The 16,083-nt window shown below is 37.9% G+C and overlaps 1 protein-coding gene across 2 annotated transcripts in view; it reads left to right on the forward strand.

Annotated features, from left to right (window-relative positions):
• Positions 1-16,083, forward strand: part of epha6 (eph receptor A6) — a 115,264-nt gene that overhangs the window by 70,563 nt on the left and 28,618 nt on the right. For both annotated transcript variants that reach the window (XM_057330912.1, XM_057330911.1), the window contains exons 4-5: positions 4,139-4,294; positions 5,583-5,918. In XM_057330912.1, the coding sequence (XP_057186895.1) occupies positions 4,139-4,294; positions 5,583-5,918 (492 nt within the window). The remainder of the gene's footprint in view (positions 1-4,138; positions 4,295-5,582; positions 5,919-16,083) is intronic.

A 16,083-nucleotide genomic window follows, 5' to 3' on the forward strand; every position in this document is an offset into this window, starting at 1 on the left:
GGCCCAAAATGGATCCCCTGATTGAATTTTTTCCGGCAGTTTTTTGCCTATCAAAGCTCCCGGACTTGTTTTCCCTCGCACACCAATGCTATTATTTCCAGCTTTTTAGCGTATTAAGTAATTGTGCTATCATGGGTCTATATCCTCCTCTGGGGACTGACATACTGCTGGAGGCAATCTCCAATGCCTATTTCCATACCCAGATAGACTGTCAACAGACAGTAGAGAGATACAGAGGGACGGGGTGGGGGACAAAGAGACAGATTGAATCTAGAGATAAAGAGAAGCTGAGAGAGAGAGAGAGAGAGAGAAGAAAAGAGAGATGATGATGCCTAGACTGAATTGCACTGTCGGGTCACTTGCTCCGAGTCCATTCATTAAAGCCGAATGAGAATTTTAAACCGCATACGAAATCATAATTGCATTTTCTACCGGCAGTCCTCGGTGTTAACGATGAAATTGTTTACCTGTGAGACTACATCTCACTCCCCCCTTCTCTTCGTTGCTGTTTCCTCTGTAGGCTGCATAGCCCTATCTTTACACCTCGTACACATAAACATACGGGCACTGAAAAATGCCCCAAAACTGTCATCGAGAGAGAGGAAAAGAGAGACAGAAAAAGATAAAGAGAGAAAAGAGTGGGAAAGAATCTCTAGAACTATATTTTCCTCACAGACACACTCTTGTCCTCCTGTCATAGGGGTCTTGTCCTTGGGGGCAAGCAAAGTGCTGTTGAAATGGGATGATTGCTGGGGGAAAGAAAGAGAGACTTACTGCAAATACTGTCTGTCATTGTAACAATTTGAACTCACTCAGAATAATACAATCTTGCTCTTTCTTTAAAGTGCACCACTTAAAGCCTCCTTACTATTGTCTTTATCAGTTTAAGAGCTATACTGTGGTGGGCATTTTTATTTATATTTGCTGTTAATAAGCCCCTGTAGATGTAAAAATGCAGCATTTTGTTCAGACAGAAAAAAACGTTGCCCTTGTATGAGGACACTGGGTTTATTTAAAAAAAAAACATCAAATATATGAAATATGCCAGTCTAGACAAAATTGGTACCATTTCAATTAGGGGTTGAATTTACCAGTTGGCAGCCGTGGAGGGTAATGCTGCAAACTTGATGTTATAATTCATACTGTATATTGTTCTACCGCATTGCAGATCATCTTTACGAGTCTGACAATATTGATGGCGACAACCTGTAAAAATGTCTGGAACTTTATGTAAAACAAATCTTCACACTTGTAATATAATTTAACTGTCATGTTTTTCTATAAGGACACTACTTTGTATATGACCATTTTGTAAAAACAAAACGTGAGTTAGGATCACTGAACCTTCTTGATGTTTCTTCCTGAAGCTACCATATTTTCTAGAAAAGTTTCAAGCACCGTTGCAAGGAATTGGATCGATTTCCTAAATTACAGTCTCCTGTTCATCTCCCTGCTGTTCTTCCCTCCTGTTCAGACATTATGTCAGCTGATACTCAATACATGTCTGTCCAAGAGGAAAAAATATTATATTCTATTGACATAGCCATTACGAAGTCCATTAACTAGCACAGAGAGTCGTATTTAATTGACTTTTTAGAAGGTGTAGACATGAATGGTGGCCATTGCTCTGTCCAGTGACCGCTCCGAGGTTAAATAACTCTTTTAGCACCTAATACGCTGTAGAGCCTGCGGTGTATGAATGAGCCTCATTTGTTAGAAACAATAGAAATCATTTGAAAAACAAAGCCACCTGAAGCAAACATAACATAACTGAAAATGAAGCTTAATTAAAGGTGAATGTAGTATTGCTTTTGTTTTTTTGCCTTTATTTTCCCACCGCTCACCCCAATGAATTTTTTTTTTCCCTGGGTGCAATTACAAGCCTTGCAAAGAGCCAAACGGAGAGTCGATTTACAATGTGTGCAAATTAGAGTTGAACTAATTTACTTAGATCCAAACGGCCGCTTTGTTATCACACCTGCCTCCAGTGCTGCCTCATCCTGCTTTGCATCCTTTGATATTGAGAGCTGAACCGTTCTACAGCATGGCTGCCTGTGGATCCTCTGGGGAAAGGTAAATGCTGCAGAATCGTACCGTTCTTGGTATCACTGGTCTTCACATGAAGGCACATCAATTCCTCTTCTTCTTCTGTTGGCCTAAGTGGAGCAGCTGGATGCTTTGTAAAAGTATCAATAGTTTAGTCATAATCAGGGCTGGATCGGGCATACCGGGCATTTTCCCGGTGGGCCGTTGTACTTTTTGGGCCGAAACGGACGCATGGGCCAGAGAGACGGACGGATTATAAGTGTGAGTCGGGCGCGTATGCACGGAATGCGAACGCAATTGCGAATCGCACATGTATGCAGGAAAGGCAATGACAGAAATGCCAGGGCCAAATTAACGTCCCAATCAAGCCCTGGTCATAATAACAGTAATACGAGTAATTCTAGTGGTAAGGTCATCTTTGTGGTGTATGGATTTTGTAAATGTACTGTGTATGGTTGTATAATGTAAAACAATGCTAAAAGTCAACTTGAAATGTTTTAATAATTAGAGATGCACTGATACTAAATTTCTCTACCGACACGATAGCCGATTATTCAGAGGGATATCTGCCAATACTGTTACCTATAGTGTGGTGGTTATATTAACTCGCTTTAACTAAATTCTGAAGATAAAATTAATATTTCTTAACTTTCTAAATGTTATTAATTCATATGATGACTATTAATATTAATAACTAATGGTAATGTTTCTTAACATTTTCTATACACAGAGCACAAATTTATTTCATTTTCCTGTTTTCTTTTGATTGACAGGACATATCGGCCCTGATAATAAGCTGTTTTTAAAGTATCTGCTGATAGCCGATGTGAATAAAAATGCTTTTATCAACCGATACCGATGATTGGCCGATATATCTGTGCATCTCTATTAATAATGCATATTCATATTGTACACTGTTCATTATTGCATTATTTAATGCAAATAAAAAGTTTGTAAATAAAAAGTTTAAAGTGTTTTTTTTTTTTGTTATGAGTTTCTTCCCCTCTGTCGCTTTCTTTTTCAACTTTTCTTTTGACATCACAAATGCCTCCCGCTATCTCCAACCACTTATATATATTACATTCTGGTATGTAATAGCCACTTGTCCAAATAAAATAAAATTAAGTCCTGCCCTGCACAAAAATCCTTTTTTACACAGAAATACATCATATTTCAGAATTTAAATAGGTTGCAAATGCCATTTTATGTTGACCTAACTGTGTATGTGTGAATAATTCTCTTCGCAGAAGTTCTAAGTCGTGATTGGTGGCCAGTTTATTTGTTTGAATGCTCGTCGCACTATAGTGTATGCTTATCCATAAAACAAAAGTTGACTTGTATACAAAAGATGTAAATAAAAAAGAGAGCCCACATTGATGATTCAAACATTGGAGTTGATTTTCTTGCTAGAATTGCTTCCAAACGCCTATACTGATTTAAACAGATGCTTGCTGACGGCTTGCACACAGAAGTTGTTTCTCTGCATCACAATGAGGAGGAGAAACTGCTGGGGAAGCTCTGAAGCTTTCTGGGAATGGCTCTGTTACTGGAGAGTGTGTCTGGAGGCAGAAAGAAACAGATCAATACCTGTAATGTTGTGGCTATAGAGAATTACCAACCTCTGGAGGAGCAAATTTAAATAAGAGTAAAACTAGTGTGTGTATGTGTGTGAGAGCGAGACAGGCTACAGACAGAGATCTGCTATCTTACACCTTCGATATATGTGTGTGTGTGTGTGTGTGAGTGCTTGTGTGTGTACCACTTAACTCAGTCTCGTCTGGCTCATCTCTAGGGTCTTGGTAAGTCTTTCAGTGTGGAGTCTAAGCTAGAGACATGAGAGCGACTAGCATAGAGAAGATCAAATGAGTTAGCCTGCACACTGGAAAGAGAGGAATGGAGAGGGGGCTTTTAATGTACGTCTTAAGCTGTCAGTTCCATGGGGACCGACAGAAGTATAAAGGAATTGTAAAACATTGAAAATATCATCTCACATCTGCTTTATTTGTCCAGATTTGAAAAGGTAATTTGAATATTGGTTCAGGAAAGTCAAGGAATGCACAGCCTTAACTTTTCTCCTACGTTTTCTTTACAGCCTGCAGACCGGGGTTCTACAAAGCCTTTGCAGGAAACATCAAATGTTCAAAGTGTCCACCGCACAGTTCCAGCCACACGGAGGGTTCAGCACTGTGTCACTGCGAGAAAGGCTACTACAGAGCGAGCAAAGACCCTCCCACCATGGCCTGCACACGTTAGTCATCCTCTGCTTTATGTTATATGTTCATCTTACTCCAGTTCTTTCTGATGAATCTCACGAAATCTGATAAAAAAGGGAAAATAAGTCTTTTTTATGTAAAAAAGGAACCCAGATCCAGTGCCAAGTTTTTTGGCACATTTTCATTTTTCATCTATATAAGCCAAATGTATTAACCTGAAAAAATGTTAACTACATTATTGTTGTATTTATGATTTAAAAAATTTTTATTAGGGCTGTCGCGATTTAATCGCAATTAATCGCGATTAATCGCAGTCATAATAACAGTCTGTGTTTACATAATATATGTCTATGCACTGAGCATATTCATTTTGTATTTACAAATACTATATATGAATACATATATAGGAAATATTTAGATGTATTTATTTATATTTACTACTAATTTAACTGTTTATTTATTTATTTATATACATGCATGTGCATGCTTTTATAAATACAAAATTAATATGCACAGTACTACACAGACATGCAGTATATTATGTAAACACAAACTTTTAGACTGGGTGCGATTAATCGCGATTAATCGTTTGACAGCCATAATTTTCATAACATTTTACAATATCGTTTTACTTTAATACAGAAGAAAATACTGTATTGTGAAAATACGCTTTTAAAATAATAGGAATAGGCTTTACTTTGTTCATGCAAAGTATAATTATTTATTTTTCTATCTTAATACTCAAGTGAAAATGATTGTCATTTTTTTGACAGGCTTTGGGAGATTCGCCCTTGCGATTCTATCGCTCAGTATGCCTGTTATTCCACTCTTCTGCTTCATCACCCTCTTCTCTTCCCCTCCTTCTGCCCCCTATCGTGCTTACTCAAATTATTCACCAAAACTCAATCTTTTCAACGCTAGCAGCAATCTGCATTAAAAACAGGAGAGGAGGAATAATTACTTCCTTGTTATTCACGAGTGGGTGCAATTATCATTAACTATGATAATCATGTCTAGGACGTATTCTCATTATCATCATTAGCTGAGTCTGGGAAACAGCAGATAAATGCACACTTCCCTGTATCTGTCTCCGAGCTGGCATTGTATAGTAAGCAGGATCAGGGTACTAGAGCAAAGACATTTGTATATCAGCTGAACCAGAGGGAGGGAAAGAGAGACACCAACAACTTGAAGCATTAGAAGGATTCATTGGTAAATGCTTACAGTATGTGGGCTACCATTTTTGTTTTAGTTTGTTAATTCATATTTTCCCCGAATAGACATTTTTTTATTTCATTTTTAATGTTTTTTGTTACAAAACAGGACCACCCTCTCCTCCTCGAAACCTGGCCTTTAACATCAACGAAACCGCTCTCTTTTTTGAGTGGTCTCCGCCCAGTGACACAGGTGGTCGGAAGGATATAACCTATAATGTTTCGTGTCTTCGTTGCGGGGCTGATGGGCAGCCCTGCCAGCCATGCAACAGCAATGTGCGCTTCATGCCAAGACCTGTGGGCCTCACGAGCACATCCGTGGTGGTCCAGGACTTTGTGGCACATGCCAACTACACGTTCCAGATAGAGGCTTTGAATGGAGTTTCAGGAATGGGAAGATCTACAAGACAGGTGGCCAATATCACCGTCAGCACCGAGCAGGCTGGTAAGTCATGTCTTGGTAAACCATTTCAACGCTGAGTAATGAAACTTCTATGATTTTTTGTGTGTGTGGTTAGCAAATCAAGAGAGCTTTTATTGTCATTCATGCATGTGTGTAAATGGGGTGGGGGTCGTAATCACCAAATTCATTGAGTGGATTAACAGCCTTGAGTATTGGTGATCTCAAACTAGACATTTTAATAAGTTATATCAAAACATTTTCACCTAATTAAAATGCTAAAAACATCTAAAATCACAATATAGCCATGCAACTTTCTTACTGCACTGCTGAGCTCTCAGATACTTTTGTTTTACTGCATCAAGATGGAGTGATTTTCCATCCCACTACTGCGAGTTTCATTTCACACCTGCTAACTTCCACAAAAATTTACTCTTACTGCTTACAAATGATTTGTTCTCTTATGCCTAATTCAGATCCCGCATTTTCTTTCTAGCAGGTTGAGATTCACTGAATACCAGTAGCCAATCTTGAGGTTTGAGCCTTGGCCCTCTGCGCACGCGCACCAAACCCCCCCCCAACACACACACACACTTACCACAGTACAGTACGGTATTTTACCTTACTAGTACATCATTATAACATCACACTTACCACATGATACATTTACAATGCTACTCCAGACTTGAAACGTAACAAGCCGAACACAGCAAGACAGTTATCACCAAAATAACACGCAATACAAATACAAATTTATCCAGGAAGTCAAATATACATATCTAATAGGGAAAATCGGCCGACTTTTATTGAAAATAGTATTTTAAACTTTTTAAATATATTTTTTTACGGTAGTTTAGGTCATCACAGAGGGCCCTGAGGGTTCGCTACTGCTGAATACACATCTTTTATTACTGTATAACCCAAATCTCCTGATCTTCCAAGCTGTAGATGTGCTAGCATGATACCTCCTTTAACAGTCTGTAAAAAACCATTGGCACGGCCTCTTCATAACTATTGCCATCCTGGCCAGACTCTCATCGTTCATCATGATAATGATAATAACTGCAAATTTCATTTTGTCCTGGAGAGGCATTGTCTAGGCACATCAAATGCGAGATGTCTCTTGGCCTAAGCTCAGTTTCACACTAATAGAGGCTTTATCTAAAAGCCTCTCTCTATCTAGCTGCTCTGACTGTTGGCAATATCCGCAGATATGGCCAAACTTCATTATTAGAGTCTGCTCAAGGCACCACAGGACAGTTCTCTAGACTTCAGACTTATTCTCACGCAGGATTTATCAGTTTCTCCCTGTGTGCCCATTTCCTGTGCTCTGACTAATGATCCACCGCTCATTTTCATTGGCTGGATTTTGCTTTAACTTCATTGGTTAATATTTTGACAGATCACACCGAGTAAACTGTCTTTGGGTTGCCTTGATGTCTTCCTCAAGCAAAGTATTTGAAATGTGATTTGCAACATGAAGTAATGCTGTGTGACAAGAGATTATGTCTTACGAAGTTAAAGAGGGTCAAAGTGACTTTTTAAACTGTGTTGGTGGGGTCATTCCATTCTTTATAAAGACAGGGAAGCTAATCAGCATTGCTGGCAGTTAGGTAGAGAGATTGATATGATGAGTCTGCTTCATGAGCTCTAATCATGGAGAAGAGCTTCATACGTTTTCACCAAGCCCTCAATCTACCACCTGTGAGGAGCGACACAGAGAGAAAGAGAGAGAGCATAGAAAAAATAGATGCAGCTGTACAGCATCTGAAAAAAACTCGGAGCCGTTTTGAAATGAAATACAGTGGCCCCACAAAGTATTTTGCAATGGAAACGATTTATAAAATGTATGATTTTATTGCGCTGGATAAATATAGCAGGCCAAATGGCAAACAAATGATGCTAGACCTTTTATTTGCAATTACTTTTAATCATTTGCACTGTAAACATTTTTTTTTACAGAATTTTCACATATTTTTAAGATGGTAAAAAATATTAAATTACAGAAATAAACCGCAAATTTACAAGTGTGTAAAATAACATGAAAAGCATTTAATTTTATGTTTTTTTCCTTTGAGCCCTCACTGCCGGAATATTTCATTTTTTACGCAATTTTTTAATGGCTTTAAGCTTGTGATATGACAAGACTTCTCAAAATACGTTTCATCTGAATTGTATTTGTCTTTAATATACTATAAATGCTACCATTAAGTGTGGCTTAGAGCAATACTTCACCTTCAAAATGAAAATTCTGTCATTATTTACACGCCCTCTTGTCATTTCAAATCTGCAAAACACAAAAGAAGATATTTTGAAAAATGTCGGTTACAGAAAAAAGTCGGTCCCCGTTGACTTGCATCGGTTTTGTGTCTATACAATAGAAGTCAATGGGAACCAATGTTTTTTTGGTTACCGACATTTTTCAAAATATCTTTTGTGTTTTGCAGAAGAAAGAAAATCACAGGTTTAAAATTACAATAGGGTAAGTAAATGATGACAGAATTTTCATTTTGAAGGTGAACTATTCTTTAAATGCCTGTTCCTCATAACACAGTGTCTTTGTATTTCTTTGTACATGTTCACAATCATTTCAGTAATTACATTGCATGTACTGAATGTGCGGCAGCGTCCCTGCATTATAATCACCTTTATGCTGTAAATTTGTTTCTTTTTTTGTGCTACACTAGCTTGGAAGCCAATACTAAAAACCAAAATCATTACTGAAGCAAAGCCACGGTAAGATTTGTAATACAGCATGTCTTCCCCTCCTGTGGCCATTTAGCCGTAAATTAAATGTTAATGGAAGTCAGATTGAGAGGAATGACCCTGAGATGGGCTCTCCAGAGAACCCTACAGGGGGCAAGGGTCCATAAACCCTCCAGTTCCCCCAACCATGTAACCAGAACCAGCATAACTTTAATGAGCAGAGAAAGCTGGAGGAGTGCAAAGGATGTTGCCATGCAAAGGGCCGAGAAAAATAATCTGCACGCAAGTCAGAGATCTAAACAGGCCTTTAATCGTGAACCCTTACCGGCTCTCAAAGACATTCATATTACATCAAAAATGTGAGCAAAGAATCCCACAGCTCTTTTATAGAATGATTGAAGCGTGGCTAATGCATCTGAAACTTCTTTATTTCTCCGAGAACCTATGTTAACCTGAACAGTTTACTGTAGACTCATGAATTGCATATTGGATACAATTCAATGTGTCCGGATGTTCTGTATGCCAGTTAAAGCTGCTGTTTGTAATTTTTTGTAATGTTAAAAATACCTTCTTCCCTAATTTTTGGAAGCAAATACGCAGACACTTTCAACCCTTAAAACGGGTTCAACCAATGGCATACGTTTGACCCGGACAACCTGGATTCCCAAACAATAGCACATGGGCAATAGATAAAACCTGTCTGAAAAGTGTTTATTTTTGAAATTCTCTATGATACTGCTAGTGGAGCAAAATCAATACCGTTGCTTTAAGTTAGATCAGCCAATAGGGAGCTTAAAGCTCATAGAATGATGCAACTATACAGTAATGTCAATGTTTGGAGCTATAGTGCAGGTTTTCAATGCTTTTTTCAGTCAACAGTGCAGCCATTCGTTGTAAACATAAAGCAGTATTGGGGTTGGCAGGTCTTGTTTGACTCAGTAAAAGCCCACAGCCAGAGTGAGTTAGAGCCCATTGTATTGTCAGAATGGAATGATGTATTAGAAACATGGTTTTCAAACATTTCACACCAAGTACCACCTTCAAATCAAAGGCAACATTTTGCAGTCCAATTCAAAACACTTATACGCAATTTATTTTGGAATTTGGTGCAGCAGTCAAAGTTAAAAAATTTCCCAGCTGTCTAGAAAAGCTGGGAACTTTACTGTCAGACTGGGTTATATTATTTATACTCTGCTCAAAACCGACATATCAACATAAAGAGAATATTTCCTATTCAAATCCCACTCTGTCATAGTAAAAATCTGGACTATATGTAGGTTCAGGAGGAGTCCGATCATTCTGTCTTGTCAGTCATCAATCATGGCTCCGATTTTTTCTTTTCCATCCCAAGCTCGCCTTCATTCATTCACCTTTATGCACCTTATTCACTATATATGAGGAGTTTGGTTCCAAAGCACTATAAATCCAGTTTGATTAATTTGAGTAAACAAAGAAAGTGGCAAGATGAAAACCACTATTTTCTGTTTCAAAGTTTCACATAGCATCTTTAGGTTCTAGTAACATAAAAAATTCAAATCCAGATTTTGATTTTAAAAGATTTATTATAAAAACTGATCATTTTTTTCCCCAAAATGCAATAAATCCATTGAATCAATATAAAGGTTATTTTTCATATTGAAACTGTTGAAAATACACAACAAAGTTAGTTGATCCACATATGACAGCTTCTGAACTCAATACAATACTAATCTTACATACAGGCACTGGACTAAAAATACATTCAATCGGTCATCGCTCCTAAAATGAATTCAACGGGTCATCTTTTTAATGCTATAAATTAGTGCCTCATCTTCTTAATCTCATCATGTAAATGATTAGATTTCTGTCACGAAAAGTGAGGCGTGGAGATCCCAATTGCAGGCAGGCGGTGGTAAAGGGGTAAACAAAGGACTTTTATTTAAATAACACAAAACAAAAGAAATACCCACGAGGGGGTGACTGACAAGATAAACTAAAATACAAAACTACAAACCAAAAACTTCCCTCAAGGGGGACAAACACGAGAACTAAGGTGATAAACAACTCAACTTACATATAGGGACGCACAGATCAGGACAAGGTAGGAACTAGGGGAACAAGAACACGAAGCACATCAAACGCGTACAGATACAATGACAGAGCACAGGACAATGAAACATGAGGACTATATAAAGGGGAGGAAATCAAGAGGGAACAGGTGTGAGACATGAACTAATCAACAAGCAATAACGAGGGATACAAAAGGGCGGGAACACAGACAAAGACCGGAGAGAGTATCGAAGACCAAAAGGGTCAAAAAGACTCTCTCCACACATAACAAGGGATCCTGCCGTGATTCTGTCCCATAACCAAGATAGACATGACATGATGAGGTAGAATCACGACAGATTTCTATGGCTTACGTTTCTTCCCCACCGCAGAAGCCAGCACAGGTTCATCAATGCCATCAAAATTATTCATTTTTTTGTTTGTTTGTTGAACACAAAGTACAAAGTAGATCAGGGAAACTAGGAGCCAACCGTATTGAGAGCGCCACCATGACTGTTTACAATGCGTGGAATGGTGTGCTGTGATTGGTTGAGCGGATATATCGCAGAGAAGTGAGACTGCTGCAAATCATTTTGACAGGCACAGTTTAATATTACACAAAATTAAATACAAATATGTCCTTTAATAACATAGATAAATATATATTACATATATAATAAATATACATTATATTTACAAATGACTCCAGGTTTGTATTCTCCTTATTTCCTCTCATTTTCTAAAATATTCAGACCAAATAAATTCCAAGTTGTGTCTTCTATTTTGATTAAAGTCCTACTTTGGTATAAAAACGTCCATTGCACTGAAATATAGGGTTTATTCAATAAAAGGCTTTTCTCATAATGATGAATGTGTAAAAATCTTAAATAATTCAAACTTTGTGCTTCACCAATGAGACACTTACTAATAAAATGGCAATCTCTGATATTAAACTAGCTGGCCAAATCACATTTAGAAAATTACTCAGTCAGACATAATCTACTTTAGCAATGTGACTGCATGAAAAATTGCAAATAATGCACTATAATATTGTACTTCATAAGCACACCCGGTCATCTGTACACAATTTTAATAAAGGAAAGGAAATAAATGACAAGATAGGAAATTATAGTTTGGTAAAGGCGTATCGAAGGGCTTATTCCCCAACCTTTTTGTTTCGGGGAAATAAATGAATGAATAATCATTGTTTTTGTAGTATAGTACATGTAAATAAACTCAAAGATAACATATCGACTAAAAACAACAAATCATCATGTTCTGGTACGTGTTAACAGGACTGCTTGATCACGCTGTCCTCTTTGAAACAATATGGCCCCCGAGTACTGACCAAAGACCCTCGTCCCTGAGCCGTTTGTCATTTGTTTAACATTACATCCAAGTGTGCTTTGGGGGCTTTTAGCCACAGCAGCCTCGATGGAGCCTTTCACTGTCAGTTTTAGACAGAGCTGGGAGGCTGGGAGCACCTAAAACCAGCAGCAAGGGAGATAAGTGAACAGGAATTTGGCTGTCCATTATATGTGTGTGTAAACAGTTTAATGGTTGATAATAAGATATGCATTTATGATGTGTTGGACAGTTTCTCTTGTGAAATGTATCTGAGGCCGGAATGTCCGTAGCCGAGCTGAGCAGGGGCAGAGACACAGACTGACACTTCGCTCTCCCCAAGGGATAAACAGAGAGATGGAGAGATACAAGGAAAGTGGGAAAGGGGAAACGGGAGGGTGACTGTCTCCATTTTGACAGACTGTGTGCCAAAGAACTTAGAGACAGACATTCAGACTTCTGACCCCCACGGCAGCACTGAAAGCTCTTAGGACTGAGCTGAGCTGTTATATTCCCCTGAAAGGCTTTATAATGGAGAGTTAACTGCACTGTGCGTGCGTGCGTGCGAGCGTGCGTGCGTGCGTGCGTGCGTGCGTGAGTGAGTGAGTGAGTGAGTGAGTGAGTGAGTGAGTGAGTGAGTGAGTGACAGCGTGGAGGAGTGAGTGAGTGAGAGGTGAGTGAGTAGTGAGTGAGGCGAGGCTGCTGGTGGATATAGCACACATAGTTGTCTTGGATGTTGAATGCTAAGTATGTATAATGTCAATGATAGAATAGAAAGTTATAAGAAAGGCGGATATGCCATAACATACAGAATGAACTGTTAATCTCTCTCTCTCTCTCTCTCTCTCTCTCTCTCTCTCTCTCTCTCTCTCTCTCTCTCTCTCTCTCTCTCACGGTCAATCTTTCTGTTTCTGTTTTTCTTTGTGAATTTTCGATGATGCGTGATGGATGCATAGCAGTTCTTGGAGTACAGTTTGGCAAAATAACCATAAGAATGAAATGCTGACTTTTAAAAATTCTAATTAAAGGGATAGTTCACCCAAAATTAAAAATTCTGTCATGAATTACTTCTTACAAATCTTTTTAAATCGAGTTGTTTGGTTGTACACAAAGAAAGATATTTGGAAGAATGTTTAGCATCCAAGATTTCTGGGGCATCATTGACTACCCAAGTAGAAATAATTATTGTATAATTACTTTGTTCTGTTGAACACAAAAGAAGATATGTTGAAGAACTTAAGAAAACAAACAGTTCTGGGGCACTTTTGACTGACATTTTAATGGTAGTCAATGGTGTCCCAGAAATCTCCGTTACTAATATTTTTCCAAATATCTTTCTTTGTGTTCAACAAAACAAAGAAATCCATACAGGTTTGTAACAACTTGAGGTTGATTAATTCATGACAGAATTGTCATTTTTGAGTGAACTATCCTTTTAAGATCAGTTTGTCTGAAGATCATTCAACAAATTGTATATTAATGTGCAATTATTAACCTAATAGCCCAGGTGAATCCTGTCAGACATCATTTTTGTCTTTATAATTTTGTACCATCAAAATGTGATGGTATGTATAGCATCAGTGGTCTTTGCACCAAATGCATTTGATTAATGAAAATGGAAGAGAGGTTTATATACTGTTTTTGTTTTTAGTTGTGTAGAGTGTTTTCACTTAACAAGTTTTTTTTAGTATGAGGTAAAAAATAATAATTGGAATTCAAAGCCTGTAAAGTGTCCCATGTTGTATTATTTATGTATTTGCATTGATAATATATTATTTGTTTGCATTTCCTCTACATTTTTTCCCGTGAGAATACTTATGTGTGTAGAACAAGGCCACTGATTCTGCATTAGACCTCTGCTCTGTGTTTTTATATCAATACACATTTTTATATATGCACATACGTATATTAATAACAAACTTTCATGTGGACACAGTTCTGTGTGCATTTTCCACGCCAAATTAGCTTCGGTAGCACCAATACTTTGGACTGCGCATGAGTATTGGCTTGGGAATTGTGACCAGAATCTAACCTCAGTCGTAAATTCAGTTTTCATGACGAAGAAATAATTGTATTGTTTTCCATAGAAAATGCTTGCGCATGAGGTGAATAGGTCCATACAACCCTATTGTTTCTATTCAAAATTTTTGCAATTAATATTCATGATTGTGTGAATTCAGAAGTGTAACTAAAAAAAATGTAAAACAAATAAGAGTTTTTACTGCAAGATGTTATGCAGTGATATGCAGAATACCTTGTGGGCCAAAAGACTGTTAATAAGACCTCAATAATATAAATGGGTTGTTTATATTTTGCTTCTACTGTAGCTCAGGGCAACTTTCCTTCTGTTACTGTAATATAGAGTACATTGTATTTCAAGTCACTATTTTCAGCTCACAGTGGTGTTGTAAGCATTTTTTTTTTTCTTTATTCTCTAGACATCTAGCTTTGTGAACGTCTTCACGCTCATGCAATTTTCTTCTAATCTTTTTTTTTTTTTGTCTTTACTCTGAGTTGAGAAAAAGAGGGATTAGAGCACCTTTTTCTGTTATTTTACCCCTCCTCTCTCCCTCTCTCTGTATTTTTCTGTCTCTCTGATTTTATTATTTATTTATCTATTTATTCTTTCTGGCAGAGGGAACAGCTCAAAGAGAAAAATTATGGCATGTACAAATAGTTCCCGCGAGGCCAGGTGTTGGCACGTAATGGCCCATATAGGTGCAGTAATTAAGATCTGGTTGGACAGGGGAAGATAACAGAATATCGTCTATTTTTCCTGCACCCTAAGACAAATTTGTTGCAGAAAACTAGCAATTAGTCCTACAGACAATCTAAAGGTTTTTTTACTCTCCCACTCACTCTCTCTTGTCCTTTTCATCTTTTATGTGCTTGTTACAATAGGCTTAGAAGCAGAGCTGTGTTTTTAAACACACTGTTTTTCACATATTGTTTGGAACTAAAATGGATAACAGGTCTGTTTTAATAAGGGTCGCGAAATGCTACATGCAAATAATAAAACAAGAATTATCAATCTTTAAATAGATCTTTTAAAATGAAAATATATATATACTTTTTTTGTGGTTGATAGGCTGCAATCCTCTTATTTTATTTTGGTGCAAATTTGTTTCGTCTGTTAGAAGCTAGCCAAATTAAGCAGATGGCAACATGGGCAGACTCTGTGACGACAGAACAATGCAAGGTATTTAAATACGGGTTTGCTTGCAAAGATGATAAACATTGTTCTGTGCCAACCGCAATGCGTTTCTGCACTGAAAAATTGGCTGCCGGGAGCAAAAAAATCATCAAAATTCTAAAGACATCTTTAAAAAGACACTCTAGCTATAAAGACAATCCACAACTAAAAAGTATTTTTCTATTTGTCAGCTTATGTCACGTTCAATTTTTTGAACTCAGTTGAAGAGACAGAGGTGGGACTCTAATTCACCGTAGCTTGTTAATTACCCCAGAATTACAAGAGGCTGAATTAGTATTGATTTTGATGACCTGGCTCTCCTCAACTTGAACCGCATGTGTTCAATGCTTTCATTTCCCACTGTGTTTACCCAAATCTGACTGACACAAGTGCTGACTAGCAAAGCATTCAAACACACACGCGCACACACACACACACGCGCACGCACAGGCTTTGGTTGACTATCCCCGTGGGGACAGTCCATAGGCGTAATGTTTTTATACTGTACAAACTGTATATTCTATCCCCTAACCCTATCCCTAAACCTAAAGATCATAGAACACTTTTTGCATTTTTAGATTTGTAAAAAATATCGTTCTGTACAATTTATTAGCTTTTTTGCCCATGAGGACCTCAATTTTGGTCCCCACGGTGACACGAGTCCCCATGTGTTGGTGTGTATTCAGGTTTAGGTCCCCACCGGGATATACAAACATGAACGCACGCACACACACACACACACACACACACAGGCTCGTACTGTCCCCGTACACCCCCCATAAGCATGCCTACATGCACACAGACATGAATAAGTGCGTGCACATTTCACATGCATTTGTAATTACACATATTGGTCTGCGGTGCTCAAGTTCTGCCATATCGACAGCATATTTACTGCAGCTGTTTCATTCTCCTGTTAATTGCTGCTGTTTGTGTGTC

Source organism: Triplophysa rosa, linkage group LG4 (assembly GCF_024868665.1).
Source record: "Triplophysa rosa linkage group LG4, Trosa_1v2, whole genome shotgun sequence".
Lineage (NCBI taxonomy): Eukaryota > Metazoa > Chordata > Actinopteri > Cypriniformes > Nemacheilidae > Triplophysa > Triplophysa rosa.